Here is a 15575-nt window from a genome sequence, read left to right as displayed (position 1 = left end):
TCTAGAGTTATACAAAAAATCATGAGCTGTCTCTCACTCCATCACTCCTTTATATGATGTTATGAAGTTGCCAGATTTTGAATTTAACATAAAAAACAAAAAAACCCACATACTATTTTACTGCTAGTGGGGGGAAAATAAGATTGTTAAACCGAGGGCAAGACAAATGTCTGCAAACAATGTTTTTTAAAGATTGAGGAAAGATGGCAAGTATTTAGGAATGAAGTTTTTGATCATTTGACTAAAAACGATCTTTTTCTACCACTTTTTCTTTTCTAGCTTGAGAATTATATCCAGGACAACATGAAAAAAGAAATGGTAGAGATACAACAGAATGCAGTACAGAACCAGACGGCTGTGATGATAGAAATAGGAACAAACTTATTAAATCAGACAGCAGAACAGACACGGAAATTAACTGATGTTGAAGCACAAGTAAGTGACGAAATGCAAAACACATAATGGTTCAGTCACCCAAAGACTAGTACTAAATCGTTCCGTACAATTACATAATAGACTTAAAGAAAACATAACAGTTGATTTCAACTCATAGTGAACTTACGTATTTTAGAGTAGAATAGGGTTTCATAGCGTTTTCAATAGCTGGTGTTCTGGAAGTAGATTACGATGCCTTTCTCCAATTTATCTCTGGGTAGACTTGAACTGCCAACCTTTTGGTTAGCAGTTGAGCACATTAACAGTTTGCAATACTCAGAGATTTCAATTAAAATATAATTCTCATAAAATACAACAAAATAAATGATCCTCAACTTTACTGGTATTTTTCAGACTGAATTTGTGCCTAATCCATTTTAAGACTTGCTGAGCAGTTGCTGATTGGGTGAAATAAGTTTCACCTATGAAAAATTCTGATGAGAAGCAGGATAAGTTTCTTAAAATGAGAGAATACTAAATTAGATAACCAGCTGACTTCCATAATTTAGTCACTTGCAGATAGATATCTCAAGACCCTGTCCAACTCTATGATTTCCTCAGGAAAGTTATCTAAAAAATATTGCAGTTATTCCAAGGACCATATCTGGACTTTACAAAACCCTTCCCCTCCCCATCACATACATTGTAGTCATCTTAGAGCCTTTATGAACTAAAATAGGAGACCTGATTATCCCCATCCTTTCAGAACTGACCAACACAAAAGTTTGGGTCTAATTAATATACAGACCAAATCTGTATTCCAGGTGTTAACAGTAAAACTAAAACCATATGCTATATAATGCCTTTATTCATTCACGGAACAGTTTCATGACATGAACTCAACCTGTTTGACAAAGGGTCAGACCATCCCTAAAACTTACATTGTCTCTATGTGACCAGGCTAAGTCATTCACTAATGACATAAAGACAGAAAAAAAAAAAAAAAAAAAAAAAAAAAACCCACCACAAAAAACAAAACAACACAATGATTCTTTCAAGGACACGTATTCTTTGGCAACAATTCTGACTTAGACTTAAATGTGATATCACATCCTGAATAACCATTACCATGGAGGATGTGAGTAATCAATTCTTCCTGCTAAAAGGCAGCTAAACTCCAAAGAATTTGCCTTAAAAGTTGTTTGAATACAATGGGAAAAGTGATACTGAAAAAGTTATATCAGAAAGGTATACAAAGTAAAAATGATCTTCCATTTTATATTGACAATGTATTGTTTCTAAATTGATCAACACTATTTTTAAAGTAGAAAAAGAAAACTAGAAAATAAAAATGAAAGGCTAAACTAGTCAATCAAGACTAAGAAATACCAGGCAAAGAGGAAAGAATCAAGTTATATTTTTATACAAGGGAGGTACATGATTCCTAAGCACTTTGTTTCAATTTATTAACAAACAAACAGAATAACATTTTGATTTTCTAGTAAAGGGAAATTCTTTTTCTTTCATAAACAATATTAACTATGGCTACCATATCATCCTGGTGTGGCACTGTGGGTTAATACGCCAGGCTGCAAAGCCATTTTGAACTGCAAGGTTGGCGGTTCAAGCTCACCAGCTGCACCTTGGAAACCCTATACAGGGTCACTATGGGTCAGAACTGACTCGATGGTACTTAGCAACAACCACCATATCATCCTAAAGGAGCCCAAGTAGCATACTGGATTAGGAGCTGGGATGCTAATCACAAGGTCAGCAGTTCAAACCTATAAGTCACTCCCTCGGGAGAAAGATTAAGCTTTCTGCTCCCATAAAGACTTAATGTCTCAGAAACCCTATATAGGGTTGCTGTAAGTCAGAACCAATTTCACGCCACAACCAAGCAACAAACCAACTTCCTACTTGTCTCACTATGTGAGATGATAAAATAAGAAGGAACTAGAAAAATAACATATTATCTAATACAATCATTATTGCTCAGACTATTAAAAATGTCCCAAAATATAGACATGGTTAAAAAAAAAATAATCAGTATACTCTGATGTGTGGTGCTATAAGATAAGCACTAGACTGCTAACCATTAGGTCAGCATTTCAACCCTATGAGTTGCCTCTCGGAAACTCTATACAGGGCCACTTTAAGTTGGAATGGACTCGCCAGCACACAACAACAAAAACAACTGATAGAACCTTTTCTGAAAAGGTAAAACAAGCTAAAGTAAGATCGTTGGGTTAATAAATAATGTTTTAGTTATGTTCTAATTTAATTAAAAGGAAGTAATAGCTAACTTTAAATGATAAATAAGAATATTGTTTTGTTACTTTTAGGTATTAAATCAGACAACGAGACTTGAACTTCAGCTTCTGGAACATTCTCTTTCTACAAATAAATTGGAAAAACAGATTTTGGATCAGACTAGTGAAATAAATAAACTGCAAGATAAGAACAGGTAATAAATACAAAAGATTATGATATAAAACTGTACACTTTTCAGATTTGAAAATGTATTTCACATGACTAATATTTATAAGCATAGCTTCCAAAAGTGTTGACTTTCTTAATGTATAGTTTAAGAATTGGATACCTGTAGGAGAAAGGGAGGGAGGGAGTTTTGGAAAAAACATTGAAATGGCATGGACCTTATGAGAGTAAGTCAAAATGTATTGCTACTAGGGTTCCAGTTCAGACATGTACAGGTTCATTCCAAACAACAATAAAAATGCACTTCAACATGTCTCTGTGATCTGTGAATGGCTGCAGATAAGTTCTCTCAGTAATAGACTTTTCTTAGTCTTGTTAGGGTGCCTTCAAAGGAAACAGCCAGTCAAAATAGTGGCTTCTGAGTGGCTGTGCTAGGCCAGTCAAATTCAAGGTAGAGAGGTCGGCTCAGAAGGTATGGTGACTGATTGTTGCGATCCCAAAGGGGTATCTTGACAGATTTTTCTCAAAGAACAGAGGATGATCATGGGACCTTACTAAGAAGAAACTTCACGAAAACTGCATTGATGAGAAAAAGGCCAAGAAAGTTGTACTGAGGAATTGTTTTCCATCACAATTCCTCACTGCAACTTTCCTGGCCTTTCCTCCTTTGGAATAAAGAAGAGGGGAAAAATGAAAGACTCAAGGAAACAATGAGTCCAAAGGACTAATGGATCACGCAAGCCACAGCCTCCATTACCGAGTCCAGAAAAAGTAGGTGGTACTCAGCTACCACTACAGGTACTCTGACCAGGATCACAATAGAAGGTAGAAGGCAGAGAGGGAGAAAAAAATATAGAACAAAATTAAAAGTCATAAAAGTCATAAAAGAGACCAGACTTACTGGTCTGATAGAGACTAGTGGAACTGCCAAAACTGTGTCCATTAGACACCCTTCAAACCTGAAAGTGAAGCCACCCTCAAGGATCAACTTTCAGTCAAACAACAGACAGGTCTATAAAGTGAATTGTAACACCAGGAAAAAGAGTACTTCTCAGTACAATCAACCATACAAGACAAAAAGGGCAGCAGTTGCCCAAAAACAAAGCCCAGAAGGTAGGAAGAGGCAGGAAAGAAAGAAAGAAAGAAAACAGTTAACTCAGGGAAGAAGGGACAAGACTGCTGCTATATTGAGGGCCTTACTCCTGGTGTGGTGCTGTAGGCTCAGCAAGGGACTGTGAACCACAAAGATGGCAATTCAAACCCACCAGCCACTCCTCAGAAACAGTATACTGTGTCACTCTGAGTAAGAACCAACTAAACAGCACTTAACAACAACAACAACCAATGCCATGAAAGAAAATGAAGCAAAGATGTCAAAAAAAGAAAGAAATGCAATCATCAATGTTCAAACATTCTTGCCATTCCTAGAATTTCTGTCATTTGGTGGGAGGCCTGGTGTGACTCTATAGGATAAGCACTCCACTGCAATGTCATTTTGAATCTCAAGGTTGGCAGTTCAAACTCATCAGTTGCTTCTCAGAAACTCTACACACAGGGTCACTATGAGTCAGAACCATAGTAGCACTTAACAACAACAAAATTCATTTAGTAACAGTTCTTTAAATGTCAAAATGTCACAGTAAGGCATTCCTGGGAGATAGTGTATGTTCAGTTCTATACTACCCCATTAAAGCTAGCATCGCAATAAAGTGAGTCACACAAATATATTGGTCTTCCACTGCATATGAAAGTTCTTTTTCTTTCATAAACAATATTAACTATGGTTTTATTAAATATACTTACTCCGTATAGTAGTCTACTAAGTGTGCAATACCAGCATTATGAAATAGTTTAAAATACTGTGTGAATTACCAAAATGTAACACAGAGACATGAAGTGAGCACATGCTATTGGAAAAAAGGCATCCATTGACTTACTCGACATAGCATTGACCACAACACATTTTGTAAAAACATTAATTTAGGTTTCGTGCAATAAAGCAAAGGGCAATAAAGTGAGGTGTGCCTGGATATAAAATAAATGATTCTACTGTCTTTTGGTCATTCTTGCTGCTACATCACTTAAATCTTTTAATTTTTTTCTCATTTTCATTTACATCCACCAATAGAGACACTGTCTCATTTTTTCCAATAATTCTAGTCTAGTTTTGGATGAAATTAAATTTAAACAGCAAAGCATTTTCCCATAAATTTGCATTGTTGAAGATATCTAACAAGCTAAAATTTATGTAACTGGCAACAGCGAAGCTCAACAAATTAGATTGTGAAAATATAAACTACATTGGAAGCGTAAAACTTGTTTCTGAATGACTTGATACTAAAAGTACAGATACTAAAAGGTACAGTTGATTCATCATAAAAATATGTAGCATATTTATACCTATGTAATTTATTATTTACTAGCTATTGTTGTTATATGCCGTCAAGTCAGTTCTGATTTCTAGCGATTCTATATAGTTTCCAAGAAGCGGCTGGTGGATTTGAATCATCCATCTTGTGGTTCAAGCAGACCTTGTGGTCTAATGCTTACCCTACAGTACCACACCAGGACTCCATTTATTAGCTATAAAAATCGAAACCACATTTTCTTTTGTCACAAATATTAAATGAAATAATAATGAAATATGACAGTGAGGCTTTTTCCATCAATATCTATAAACAGTAAATATAAGAAAGAGAAGAATACTGTGATAATAATTTTGCATCTTTTAATGAATTCTACAGTAATGTTATCTTAGGTGCTTTGCACTTTGCTAAAGATTTAATTCCAAGAACATCATTACACAAACATGCAAATGCTTTTGTACATTTGATAAATCTTATTTTAAATGACCTTCATTATACAGAAGTGCTCCTGTGCTCAATTTTTTTTTTTTTTTTTTTATGATACAGCTTCAAATAAAGTGAAGGTACTTATTTGGGTCGACATTTTTCTCAAAATTGCCAGTCTTGTGGTTTGCAGTGCTTATCCTACAGCATCACACCAGGAATCCAATCATATGAAGTAGAAAACTATAATAATATGCACTGTTTTAATCCTATAATTTAAAAAACAAAACAAAACAAAAAAACCCCACTAAATATAAATGATTATTTTTATGCCTAAATGTTTCAGTTCAATTGTTAGTGGTATTGTTATAGTCTTGAAAAGTGTTGCACTTGATATAATCCCTATCTAAAGAGATACAAAGGAGTCCTGGTGTGGGCACTGTGGGTTAATGTGTCAGACTGCAAAGTCGTTTGAATTGCAAGGTCAATGGTTCAAGCTCACCAGTGGCTCCTTGGAAACCCTATACAGGGTCATTATGGGTCGAAATCGACTTGACAGCACTTAACAACAACAACAAAAGAGATACAAAGAAAAGCCCTAAAAGAAACATGGCACAGGTTTTTATATTTCTGCTGAGACAGGAGGATATTTCCCACAGTTCTCAACTAACCATGATTTATGTTTATATAAGTATATACTGTACCTAAATCCAACTTCTATGATGGTAATGAAATTGATCGTTATATAGCAGAAAATCAAATAATATGCTAATGAGCAAAAAAGGCAAACTACCTATTTCTAGCAGTTGCATGTATTTTCCAGGCATGCTCCACTTCCACACTACTGGCCATGAATCTTACTATAATGTGCAAGATTCTTACTATAAATTTATACTATACTCTGATCTGTTGTAGTCCATTCATTTAATTTCATGTGATATTTTAAAAATAGCTCTGGATGCAATTCAATATATTGATTTCACAAGCCAGTACAGGGCCCCAACCTTCACGTTGAAATATATAGCATTAGAATATAAACTACAAGCTTCTTTATAGCTTTGAAATGCAATGATTTGTGCCCTGGTTCTCATGAACATAACACTACTGTTTGAGGTAGTGTACCTGGGTGGCACAAACAATTAAGCATTCAACGACTAGCTGAAAGATCTTTGGTTGGAACCTACCTCGAGGTACCTTGGAAGACAGGTTTGGTAATCTGCTTCTGAAAGATCACAGCCATCTTGGCTTCTAAGGAACATTTTAGCTGTACTTCTTTTATGACAGGTTTGTGTTTTCTTCTGGCAGTCCATGGTACTTTTAATATTCTTTGTCAACAACACAATTTGAATGTATCAATTCTTCTCTGATCTTCCTCATTCATTGTCCCTCGTGTTTGTCAGGTAACATTAAAAATTACCTGTTATTATTAGGATCACTATTAAGATGTATAAAACGTAGGAGAAAGCAAAAATTCTATCCAAAGGTTCAGTTGAACTTACATAATCCCTCCTCAAAAACAGCAGTTAATGAACACTGAAACTTGAAATGATCACTCTTTTTTCAGAACTCTTATATTATCTAATTTTTGTAGCACTCATGTGCTACTCATAACACAGAATGAGATATCATTTTTTTGTGTGACTATGGATACATATTGGTACGTATAAAGGAGCTTCATAAGGTTTTAGAAATGGAATTTAAAGATGATAGAATTTTCCAATGAACGTTTTGAAGCACCTCCTCATACATATACACCCCCTCATATATACATATAATTTTTTCAGCAGGTTTGAGTTTCTTTACAGCTGTGATTGCATATTGTTACTTTAAAACTACTGTAATATCTTAAATGATGCCTAGCAGAAGTAGAAACTCAATCAGCATAAAATATTTAATTAGCATTATGAAAATGATTAGATTTCTATATAACAGTTGGTTTTGATAGTAATCAGTATAACCTTCACTAGCAATTATTTTCTTTTGTAAGTTTCCTAGAGAAGAAAGTCCTGGATATGGAAGACAAACATGTAGTTCAACTACGATCAATTAAAGAAGAAAAAGATCAGCTCAAGGTATTGGTATCCAAGCAAAATTCCATTATTGAAGAGCTAGAAAAACAATTGGTGACTGCCACTGCAAATAATTCAGTTCTTCAAAAGCAGCAACACGATCTGATGGAGACAGTTCACAATTTATTATCTCTGATGTCGACATCAAATTGTAAGTAAAGTTCACATATTTTTAACTCAGTTTTAATATCCTTTCGTTTGTGAAACTCTAAACGTCCTTAAAAATATATATATTAAAATTCAAAAACGGCACTTTTTTAAAAATATAAGGCAGAGTCCACATTACAAACAAATGCCTTTCCTAAATCTGTCTTTAAGCTGAATTTGTACTAAAGTCAGAAGAGTTAAGTGCAGTTCGTATCTAACATCAGTTAGACAAATGTTTGTTTAGTATATATTATATAGTGTACTTTTCTATGCATAAAAATTAAGGAAACCCTTGCAGATATTCATTTTAAACATAATGATACAGTAACAATATTAATCATCATGTTTTGATACATATTGCAAAACACTGTCCATTTGTTATTATGGAACACTATGTATTCCTAGAAGTTGTAGTATAATGGGCTTTATGGGGTTGGTTGCATTTAAGTCAGATGTTCGTAACTCTGGAACAACCAATACTAAATATAAAAATACTGTTGCTATCATGTGCCATCAAGTTGAATCTGTCTCATAACAACCCTGTTTAGGGTTTCTGAGGCTATAAACCTTTACACAAGCTGAAAGTTCATCTTTTTTTCTGAAGCACCACTTGTGGGTTTGCACTGCCAATCTTCTAGTTAGCAGTCCAGTGCTCATCCGACAGTGCTAAATAAAAGTATGTTGTTGTTAAGTGCCATCGAGTCAATTCTGACTCATAGCAACACTATACTGGGTTTCCGAGGAGCAGCTGGTGGGTTTGAACTACTGACCTTTTGGTTCGAAGTCTAGTGTTTATCCTACAGTGCCACGGGGTCTAAATATAGAACCAATTTAAAAGAAACAAGAATAGAAAGCAAAGGAAGAAAAACAAGAACAGATAATTTATACCCAATAAACATTAGTATTCTTCAGTGTGTTGTTGTTAAGTGCCGTCGAGTCGATTCCAATCCATAGTGACCCTGTATAGGGTTTTCAAGGAACAGCTGGTGAGCTTGAACCACCAACCTTGCAGTTCAAATGACTTTGCAGTCTGACACATTAGCTCATAGCACCACACAAGGACTCATACATGTCCTTAAATCTACTTTCCCTCTTTGGTATAATTTTGTTTCTTTTCAACTTAAAAGAAGTTAAAGAAGTTCATGCATTTTCAGTCATTAACTGGAGATGTGATGTACAAAATTGTATGTCATTAAAAAAAAAAATTATACAAATTGAGTTAAGTTCCAACTATAGTTTATTTCTCAAGTCCTTTTAACTTGTATTCTTTTGATATAGATATACTTCACATATTAGTTATTTAGGAATATTCTTCATTGCCATTAAGAAATCTGTTGGCCTCACATTTTTTAAGTCATACAGCTAATTTAGCCTTTTATTCACTTAATTTTTATAGAAACATTGTTTCTACTAAAACCAGTAAGCAAGCAAAAAAAAAAGCACAGCCTTTTTGGGTAAATGACAGATTAGACACTAGTCAGTTCGCAATATGTGCCACCTTCTAACTAGAGTTTCTCGCTGTTATTATTTAGAAAAATCATAGATTTTACATACACAGAGAAAGAAAAGACAATTATCATTATCTTATGTTGTCTGGTGGGACCAAGATAAAGTGAGGTGCCAGCTTTGAAGAGTCAAAATAAAGAAAATCAAGTGGCTTAGATGCTGGCAGAAAAAATGAACACATTAAAAAAAAAAAAAAAAAGAGTTTTACTCTTTGCCCAAGTGTCCAAGTGTGACTGAAGATGTAGCTTCCATCTACCTGTGATAACCACCTACACCATCAAGGACATCAAAATGGATGCTTTGGTAGGTCTTTAAAATATAAATCAACAGTTGTAAAGAATTCCAGGGCTCCTGGTGTGGCACTATAGGATAAGCATAGGATAACCACAAGGTTAGCGGTTCAAACCAGGACCACTTCTTCCTGATAAAACCCAGTTATTGTCCTTTATCCTTTCTGCTCCAGTAAAGAATTACAGCTATCAAGATTACGTCTTTGGAATTCCAGAAAGCAGTTACCATAGCTGACTGAGCTGACCTCTCTCTGTTTTGACTGAACTTTTTTCTTTCTTTCAAAAGCACCTAATGAGACAATTGTTAAGTGCCATTGAATAGTTTCCAGTTCACAGTGATCCTCTCTAGTGTTTCCAAGGAATGACTGGTGGGTTTGAACCACAGACTTTGCAGTTCATTCCAACTCATAGCATCAGGACTTTTGGTTATCAGTCAAGTTCTTAACCAGTGTACCACTAGGGCTTCATTTACAAGGGAGTTTCCAAAAGTTCATGGAAAATGTAATTAAAAGATAATGGAATTTTCCGTGAACTTTTTGACGCTCTCTTGAATGTTTGTATGCATGTATATTTAAAAACATTGTATGAGGGTAAGTAAAAAATATTGCTACTAGCATTCCAATTCATACATGCATGGGTTTATTACAAAAAAAAAAAAAAAAGTGTTTCAAAATGTCTTTGATTCGTGGATGACTGAGATAACTCATCTTACAGTAATAGATGTTTCTTATGAGTCCTGGTGTGGTGCTATGGGTTCATGCGCTGGACTGCAAAGTCGGTTTTGGATGGCAAGATCGGCGGTTCAAGCTCACCAGTTGCTCCTTGGAAATCCTATACAGGGTCGCTATGGGTTGGAAAGGAGCTCTGGTAGCGTAGTGGTTACGAATCGGGCTGTGAACCACAAAGTCAGCAGTTGGAAACTACCAGCTGTTCCATGAGAGACAGATGAGGCTTTCTCCTGTAAAGATTTACAGCCTCGGAAACCCTGTACAGGGTCGCTATGAGTTGGAACCGACTGCATGTCACATAACAACAACAACAACATGGGTTAGTGGAACTGACTGGATGGCACTTAACAACAACAGTTCATTAGGAGCTATAGAAAAAGCATTGGACTGCTAACAAAGGTTGAAACCCACCAACCACTCCTCAGAAACCCTATAAAGGCTCACTATGTATTGGAACCAACTTGATAACAACAACACCAACAACAACCTCATTAAGATGCTTTCTGAAAAAACCAAATGGTTCAGTCAAAACAGTAGCTTTGAGGAAATCTGCTGCACCAGTTAAATTCTGAGTCTGTAAAACTTTACAGGAGCAGAAGGCCCCATCTTGTTTCCGGGGAGTAACTGGTAGATTTGAACTGCCAACACTGTGGTTAACAGCCCAACACACAGTATTTCCTAATCCCTAATATCAAACACTAATCCTCCCCTGGGTGTTTGCCCCACATCCAAATGTTCTGTAATTCACTACATTGTCTCACAGAACTCACAGGCCACCAAAAAACAGCTCACATGATTGCGGAGGTTAAGTCTCAAATCGGCAGTTCAGAGGTCAGTCTTGAGGACTCTTCTCACTCATGCCAAATCAGTCTGTTGACTCATAAGGCTGATAAATCAAGTCAACTGGACAGTTCAAATCTCAAGAACCAGAAGTTAGATAGAAGGTGAGCTGTGTTAGTCAAGCAAAGAAGCACAAAGCCAACTCAAATCACCAAGATGGCTCGTTGTTTAACCAGCAGGATGGCAAAATTCACCAAATCCCTGGTTAGGTTTCCAAGTTTTCACAACCATAATTAACCCTGCTAACAATCAAGTCATTTGGTGGATGTTTACAAAGACATGGCTAGAAGAAATATTAAATAACAGCACTGCAACGATGCAATCGGTTTGCACTCAACTGCTGACCTAAAGGTTGGCAATTTCAACTCACCCAGCAGCATCATGAGGGATAGATCTTACCATCAGCTTCTGTTAATACTACAATCAAGAAAACCCTATTGGAGTAGACAGGGATGGGCAACTTGGACATTGGCTACCCACAATGGGATGGGGGTGGGGGCTACAAAAGCAAGAAGTGACTGGCTTACAAGCTTTCAAGAGGGAGTCTAGATCCAGAGGGCACAGAGGAAGGTAGAATCTCCACTGAGTAGTATCCAATCTGTCTGGGTGGGGCTGATGAAATCAGATGAGGATAGGTCTCTTGTGATACAACAGTGAATAATTGCTATCAGGACTGACTGTGAGGGTTGGAAATGTAAAGGTAGACATTTTGTAGCAAAAGGAGGGGAGTGGTGACTTTGCAGTCTAGGAGCGGAGGTCCCTGGGACCATCAAGGGTGAAGAGCGAAGTGTGGGATCCTACCCAGAGAAGCAGTGACACCAGAGATGGAGGCAGAGACAGTGACATGGACAGATGGAGCAGCTGGGGACTTTAGTCCCAGAGAGGGAGAGGAGCTGTGTGCTGATGACAGGGGGCAGGCTTGCAGGTATACCCTTTGGTTGGTTGATGATACATGGAGGGGATTGTAACCATGGCAATGAAACAATATAAGATAGGATGAATGTAAAACTAATGTTCTTCCATGTAAACTATCACATGATTCACAATAAAACATTAAAAAAAAGAAAAAGAAAACCCTATTGGGCAGCTTTACTCTCTAATGCATGGCATTGCCACAAATCAGAATCAACTGTACTGAAACTGAATTTTTACAGTTAGAGGAAGCATTTCAAAGATACACTATATTCCTCTTTAAGAAAAACCATGTGATGAAGTTGTTAAAATGCCAAAGAATACTAAATGTTGATACTAAATATTCTACAGAGAATTCTATAAAAAGTAAGGGAAAAAACCATAGTATGCTCAAGGATGATAATGGTCTATAGGCCTATAATCTTCTTATGGAATAGCGTGGCTTTTAAGGACATTCTTTTAAATTGTTCTGTAATAAATGTACCCAACTCTACTCAATAGAATAGATTTTTATGAAGTAACTTTTTATAGCTGATTGTGAAATACTTATACTACAAACCCACTGCCATCAAGTCGATTCTGACTCATAGTGACATTATATAGGGTTTCTGAGACTGTAAATCTTTACTGTTTACCTTGCAGTTACCAGTCCAGTGCTTATCCAACAGAACCAACAGACTTGATGGCATTCAACAACAACATTCTATGATCCACAAGAAATATATTCACCTTGCATTTTGTTTGTTTTCCTTGATGTGCCAGACTCCTTCATTACTTTTAAAGAAAGTATCTTCTAAATACTTGTTGTTGTTAAGTGCCACCAAGTTGGTTCCAACCCATAGCAACCCTGTATAGGGTTTCTGAGGAGCGGCTTGTGAGCTTGATCTGTTGACCTTGCGGTTCAAACCGACTTTGCAGTCCAGTGCATTAACCCACAGCACCACTTAAGCTCCTGTTAATTAGCTTCTGTCTTTGATAATAAACATGAAAGGTTTGAAAGAGTAACTTTTTGGGAAAAGCTAGAAAACTGGCATATTTGTTTGGTTATTATAAGCATTCAACTGTAAAAAAAAAGATTACATAAATAAATACTTTTCTATATTTTTACAAGCAGCTAAGACCTCCCTTGTTGCTAAAGAAGAACAAATCATTTTCAGAGACTGTGCTGAGGCATTCAAATCAGGACTTACAACGAATGGCATCTACACACTAACATTTCCAAATTCTACAGAAGAGATAAAGGTAAGGCCCTTGTTTTTCATTTTTAGCTTTCCTGCCTTTAATTATGCCAAATCAGGAGCAGAATATAATGAAAACACCACAGATCTTGCCTCAATTTCACTCAATCAAGGCAAAACACATTTAATAAATGTCTACCTCACATAAAGTATTTGTCAAGGGTTCTAAATTTAATCTTTGTGTGCAGAATACTAGCCTTGTTAATTAATGATATAGAAACACCAGCTACTCATCAGTAACCCTATACAGGGTTGCTACAAGTCAGAAGCAACTCCAAGACACTTAACAACAACAAAAACAACATCCCATATTCAGTGAGTGAGGTGGCTCTGTAGACAATCACGCAAGAGATTTTTATTGGCACACCACTGTACTTTGATATGCAGAAGTGATTTATCATATTTCCTATTTGATTACACAGAATAAAAAAAAGTCACATACTCAATTACAGAGGTTTGACAATAGTAATAACTTTTCTGACTTTGTCAAAGCTCTCTTTAAGTGAAACTGACTTTTCTTCTTTTTTAATTGTGAGTTTGTGACTGTGAAGCATTTAAGGACTACAAGTTCCTGGTGTGGCACTGTGAGTTAATGTGCTGGACTGAAAAGTTGGTTTGAGCCGCAAGGTTGGTGGTTCAATCTCAGCAGCCACTCTTCGGAAACCCTATACAGGGCCGCTATGAGTCAGAACGTACTTGACGGCACTTAACAACAACAACAACAGTATAGTTTGATGGAGTCCTGATGTGGTACTATAGTATAATATGCTAGACCTCAAAGTCAGTTTGAACAGCAAGGTTGGCAGTTCAAGCTCACCAGCCACTCCTTGGAAACCCCTACGCAGGGTCATATGAGTCAGAACTGACTCAACAGCACAAAACAATAGTACAGTTGATTCATGCTAGGGAACTAACAGCTTTTACACCTTTGCTTTTGTGCCACCAGTTCAAATGCCAATATAGCACCACAGGCCAAAGATTTTGTCTTAGTGTTATTATGAAAATAGTTTTGATCTTATAGACTGAATGGAAGGAACTCTCAGCAGTCTGTATGTCAAACTCGAAGAACTGCTCATACACACTACACTTTTACCTTATCTAACATAGTCAGGTAGACTTAAAACACATCATCAAAGATATGACGTTTGTATCAGGTGTCTACAATAGCTGCATGGAAAGTGAACAAGTTATCAAAACTTATCAGGAGAAACTAGTATGTAGTTAACTCAATTCGTCTTAGTTACTCTAGATTTATTAGGGACTATTTCTCTTGAGTTGTTTTTCTGAGATACTGAGATCATGGTCAGGCGAAGGGGGAGGAAATCACTCTTCCCGAGAATTTTTCAATATGGCTTCTCTTTAGAAGTTTAACAAAAGAAGACTATAGGAGTTGTTGGGCCTGTGGGTTCAGGACCGGTGTCTCAGGAGGGTATCATGGCCAATCAGCATAACAGAGTCAACAAAGACAGTGTTCTATATCCTACTTGGGTGAGTAGCATCTGGGATCTTAAAACATTATGAGTAGCCATCTAAGGTGCAGCTATGGATCTCTCCATGTGCTGAAGAAAGAAGAGTGATGAGAACCGAAGTATTTGGCATCACTTAGTCCAATGGACTAATGGAACATGTGAACATCAGTCTCCACAACTCTGAGACCAGAAGAACTAGATGGTACCAGGCTACCCCTAACAACTGCTTTGAAAGGGATTACATTAGAAGGACCTAGAGAGAGTAGGAGTAAATTTTTTTTTTTAAACTTATTTTTAAAAAAGTAGGAATTTTTTTTTTTAATTATTTTTTTAAAAGTACATGCTTATTGGTCATAAAAAGTGGAGTCGGAATCGACTCCACAACACATAACCACCACTACCAAAGACATCTACGTAATTCATTCATGTTTCTTTAAATCAGTGTGAAAATCAGGTAATATGTACAGTGAGGTGTTATTGTTGTTAAGTGACCCTGTGAGCTTTAACTACTGACCTTGCAGTTCAAATGGCTTTGCAGTCTGGCGCATTAACCCAAAGCGCCACACCAGGACTCCACAGTGAAGTGGTGGTTGGTTATGTGCTGTGGGGTCAGTTCCGACTCATAGCAACCCTGTGTACAGGGTTTCCGAGGCTGTAAATCTTTACAGGAGCAGAAAGCCTCATCTTTCTCCCGCAGAACAGCTGGTAGTTTCGAACTGCTGACCTTGCGGCTTGCAGCCCAATTCGTAACCACTACGCTACCAGAGCTCCTT

At 36.7% G+C, this 15575-nt stretch overlaps 2 protein-coding genes across 4 annotated transcripts in view; one reads left to right on the top strand and one right to left on the bottom strand.

The window, feature by feature from the left end:
- LOC102829467 (microcephalin-like) overlaps positions 1 to 15575 on the bottom strand; it is a gene marked incomplete at its 3' end in the record, with an annotated part of 359617 nt that overhangs the window by 144494 nt on the left and 199548 nt on the right. The window lies entirely within an intron of this gene.
- The window catches only part of ANGPT2 (angiopoietin 2), a 75892-nt gene that overhangs the window by 42391 nt on the left and 17926 nt on the right, over positions 1 to 15575 (top strand). Inside the window, exons 2-5 of one of the 3 annotated variants that reach the window (XM_006866714.1) lie at positions 280 to 435; positions 2721 to 2842; positions 7591 to 7823; positions 13210 to 13337. In XM_006866714.1, the coding sequence (XP_006866776.1) occupies positions 280 to 435; positions 2721 to 2842; positions 7591 to 7823; positions 13210 to 13337 (639 nt within the window). Of the gene's footprint in view, positions 1 to 279; positions 436 to 2720; positions 2843 to 7590; positions 7824 to 13206; positions 13338 to 15575 lie in introns of all 3 variants that reach the window. The other 2 variants (XM_006866713.1, XM_006866715.1) reach the window with 2 other exon arrangements.

The sequence above is a fragment of the Chrysochloris asiatica genome, unplaced genomic scaffold (assembly GCF_000296735.1).
Source record: "Chrysochloris asiatica unplaced genomic scaffold, ChrAsi1.0 scaffold00095, whole genome shotgun sequence".
Taxonomy (NCBI): Eukaryota; Metazoa; Chordata; class Mammalia; order Afrosoricida; family Chrysochloridae; genus Chrysochloris; species Chrysochloris asiatica.
This window is presented reverse-complemented; position numbering and strand designations above follow the sequence as displayed.